General features: G+C 33.7%; 1 protein-coding gene across 1 annotated transcript in view; it reads right to left on the minus strand.

Annotated features, from left to right (window-relative positions):
• DLG2 (discs large MAGUK scaffold protein 2) overlaps positions 1-3,831 on the minus strand; it is a 1,122,948-nt gene that overhangs the window by 75,257 nt on the left and 1,043,860 nt on the right. The window contains exon 15 of the mRNA XM_042781713.1: positions 2,231-2,306. Coding sequence (XP_042637647.1) covers positions 2,231-2,306 — 76 coding nt within the window. The remainder of the gene's footprint in view (positions 1-2,230; positions 2,307-3,831) is intronic.

The raw sequence follows: 3,831 nt of genomic DNA on the forward strand, positions 1-3,831 counted from the left end.
TATATAATAAAATACTTATATGTAACAAATAAAATAATATGTAATTAATAAAATATGTAATAAGATACAAGTATTATAAGTATTATCAAATAAAATATGTAATAAGATACAAAAGTATTATCAGTTACATGTAAAATAGGTTTAAAATAGGTTTTAAAATCTGAACAACCCACAGGTAGCATTACTTGGTGGTAGAAGATGCATATGGTACAATCTTGTAATCCACTATAATATATATATATATAAGGATCATGATCCACATACAAAAATAATTATTTACAAAAATAATTATTACACTTGCAATGAGTTACCTGAAATTAAAATCATTTATAATAATATAATAATAGCCTCAAAAAAACATACCCTGAAAGCAGAAGATGACCTAAAATGGAAAGACAGCCCACATTTATTTTATTTTACGGGTTAGTATAGATTCTATAGATTCAGTGTAATCCCTATAATCCCTATAAACATTCCTATAAAATAAACATTCCTTGTAGAAATAATTAACAAGTTTATCCTAAAATTCATATAATCCAGGAATCTTGGAGGACACACTTCCTAATTTATTTCCTTATTACACAGATCAGCAGAATAGAACTTAGAACTATGGTCAATTGCTATTTAATAGTTAACAAGGCATTGGAGAAGAAATTGGAGAAGAATATGGGACATTTATGGATATAACATAAATGGATATAACATAACTTATGTGTTAGTTTCCAATGTGCATCATATTTACCTGTGTATGTTACGTGAGAAAATACAGTAGTCATTTTATAGTAGTCGTTTCAGTAAATGAAACGAAATCCTATCATCTCATACCATACACCAAAAACACCAAAAAAAAAAAAAAAAATGAAAGAAAAATTTTCTTAGAAGAAAAACATGGACAAAAATATTGATATCTTTGTTTGGGTTATGATTATGAAATAGTTCATTAATTCAAGATAGTGCCCGTTGAAGCCTATCAAGAATCCTATCAAGAATCATCAAGACAGTAAAAATTAAAAATAGAAAATTAAAAATAGAATGGGAGAAAATATTTTCAAATCATTTATATATCCATCCATGTATATTCAGAAAATAAAAATTATTGGAAATCATTGTAATGCAATAATGCAACAATAAAAAAAAAGCAAATAATGAATTCTGAAAAAATTCTGAAAAATGAGCAAGGGGAATATAAAATTTTCTATAAAAATGTTGATGATAGTAGCATTATTCATAATAGCTAGCTAAAAAGTAGAAACAACTCAATTTTGTCCATCAACTTCAACTGACTACCATCAACTGACTAATGGGTAAATAAAATACAGAATAATATTATTTGGAAATGCAAAGAACTTAATAAGTGCTGATACATGCTTCAACATGGATCATGGATAAACCTTAACATATTTAACATATGAAAGAAGCCAATCATAAAAGTCTACAAAGTATACAAAAGTCTATATACAAAAGTCTACAAAGAAGTCTACAAAGTATACGATTCTATTTATAAGAAATATCCAGAAAAGACAAATCTATACAGATAGAAAGTAGATTAGGGATTGCCTTTAGGGATTGCCTAGGGCTGAGGAAAATGTTCTAACATTGACTGTGATGAAGGTTGCACAACGCCGACTATACTAAAAACCACTGAGTTGTGTACCTTAACAGGGTGAATTGTATGGTATAAATAAATCTATGAAAAAAGCTGTACTTGTGCATATATGTGTGAATACTTTGGTGATTAAACTTTGTTAATTCTTTTTTTGTTATGTCTGTCACAACAATCCATGTATTCATTTACATGTATTTTTTCATGACCACTGTCTTAGCTTTAAGCTTTATAATGCATAACAGATTAGAAAGGTTTGGTAAGCAGACACCTGATGAAATCCATCCTTTTAGAACATTAAAAAAACATATCAAATTCTCAAAATTCTCTAAGCTATCTTTTTCTTTCTTTTTCTTTATAGTCATTTTTATTAGTCATTTTTATAGCCAGTGCAAGTGCATCAACACATTGTTTCTGCTGACCACAAGTAGCTTTACTCCCATTATTTAATATATATTTAATATATTTACTGTAAATTCACTTCATCAATGCCACTATTTTTACAAATAACATTTATTAAAAAAAAAAGTCTAGTAATTCTTTGTTAACCACTGAAAGTCTAATCATTAATTATAGTAAAATTTTGGCAGCCAAAATAACTTAATGTTTCCAATATTTTGTACTTACCCCCTTTGAATCAATCACTCCAGGTTTTGCATTAAACTTTACCGTCTTCAATCGGGCACGTTCCTTTCTTTCCACCCTAAAGAAAATTGAAAGCAAAGAGCTTTATCACATGACAAAGCATTTATAGTTACATTCCTGATTAAAGGAAGAACTCCCTCTTGCCCCTCTTCCTTCTTATCCTTTGTTGCTTTGTTGTTATGTGCCATCGAGTCAAACCCAACTCATAGTGACCCCTCCTTGGGTTTCCGAGGCAGTATCACTACGGAAGTAGGATTGCCCAACCTTCCTTCCGCTGGTGGGTTTGAACTGCCAGCCATCTGGTTAGCCGGCAAGTTTCTTAGCCACTATGCTACCAGAGCTCCCTTCTTATCCTTATAGCTCAAATAAAATGTGTTCTAAAACTTCACTTTACATTCTTGGTATACATGGCAGATCAGAAGGTGAGCAGTTGCACAGGGAGATAACTCAGGAGAGGAATGCACAGGCAAGTAACCACAGGGAGGAAGTGGGAAGAGAGCTATTATATTTTAGGGATTACAATCATTGTCATGTATATAAACCATTGAATGGAAAACAAATTTGCTCTGTAAACTTTCACCCAAAAATAACAACAAAAGAAAGAGCAGTGGTAGAATTCTTACTTTCCATGTAGGCATATAGGAGGCCCAGGTTCAGTTGCTGGCCAATGTACTTTATACACAGCTAGCACAGTGCCTAAGACATCTGACTGCTAACCAGAAGGTTGGTGACTCAAACCCATCAGCCACTCCATGGAAGCAAGACTGGGCAATCTCCTTCCATAAAGATTTAGTGGGCTGGAAACTCAGTGGGGGTTGCTATGAGTTGGAACTGACTTGATAGCAGTGGAATTGATTTTTGGTTTTATCCCCTATCTATTAGTGGAGAACTTGAAACCTTCTAGGCTAATAGATTTCAGTGGAGCTTCCAGACTATGGCAGACTAGGAAGAAAGGCCAGGTGGTCCCAAATATCAGTCAGTGAAAACTCTATGTATGAGTCACAACAGTCTGATTCCATTGGGGTCACCATGAGGGCCAACTCAGTGGCACCCAACAACCATAACACTGAGAAAGAGGCTACCATTGAGTACTCAGTTTGCTAAGCTGGTGACCAGGCACCAAGAATGGAAGAATGGATTGCTTCTTCAGAAAGAGAAACAAAGCAAAATCTGACTCACTTGGAGATAACATCTTTCAAGTACCTGGATCCAATGATATTTACCAGAAATGCCCCCTGTACTTTTCTTTCAGTCAAAGCTCTCTTACTGGGTACCATTTATCTTCCTGCACATTTTAGTGTTCATCCCTTTAAAACTAAAGTGTTTTGTCTCTTTATTGCAAGGGTCTGGGCAGTATGATAGTGAGGTTCATCTGAAAAACAGTCTGTACCACTGTGGTGTGTGTGGATTTTCTACCCATAAATCTTTGTAAACTCCAAGGTGGGAATTGCTATTAGCAACTGAGGAGATCCTGATTACTAAAGTCGCCCACCTGGAGTATTTCTGTTGGGAGTGGCACAAAACAATGTTCTGGGAGGTGCCCACTCTCTCTCAGTTGCTTAGAGTTCTGATGCTATGATTGG

This window comes from Orycteropus afer, unplaced genomic scaffold, assembly GCF_000298275.1.
Source record: "Orycteropus afer afer isolate SDZICR_OR568_19922 unplaced genomic scaffold, OryAfe1.0 scaffold00154, whole genome shotgun sequence".
In the NCBI taxonomy this organism is placed as follows: domain Eukaryota; kingdom Metazoa; phylum Chordata; class Mammalia; order Tubulidentata; family Orycteropodidae; genus Orycteropus; species Orycteropus afer.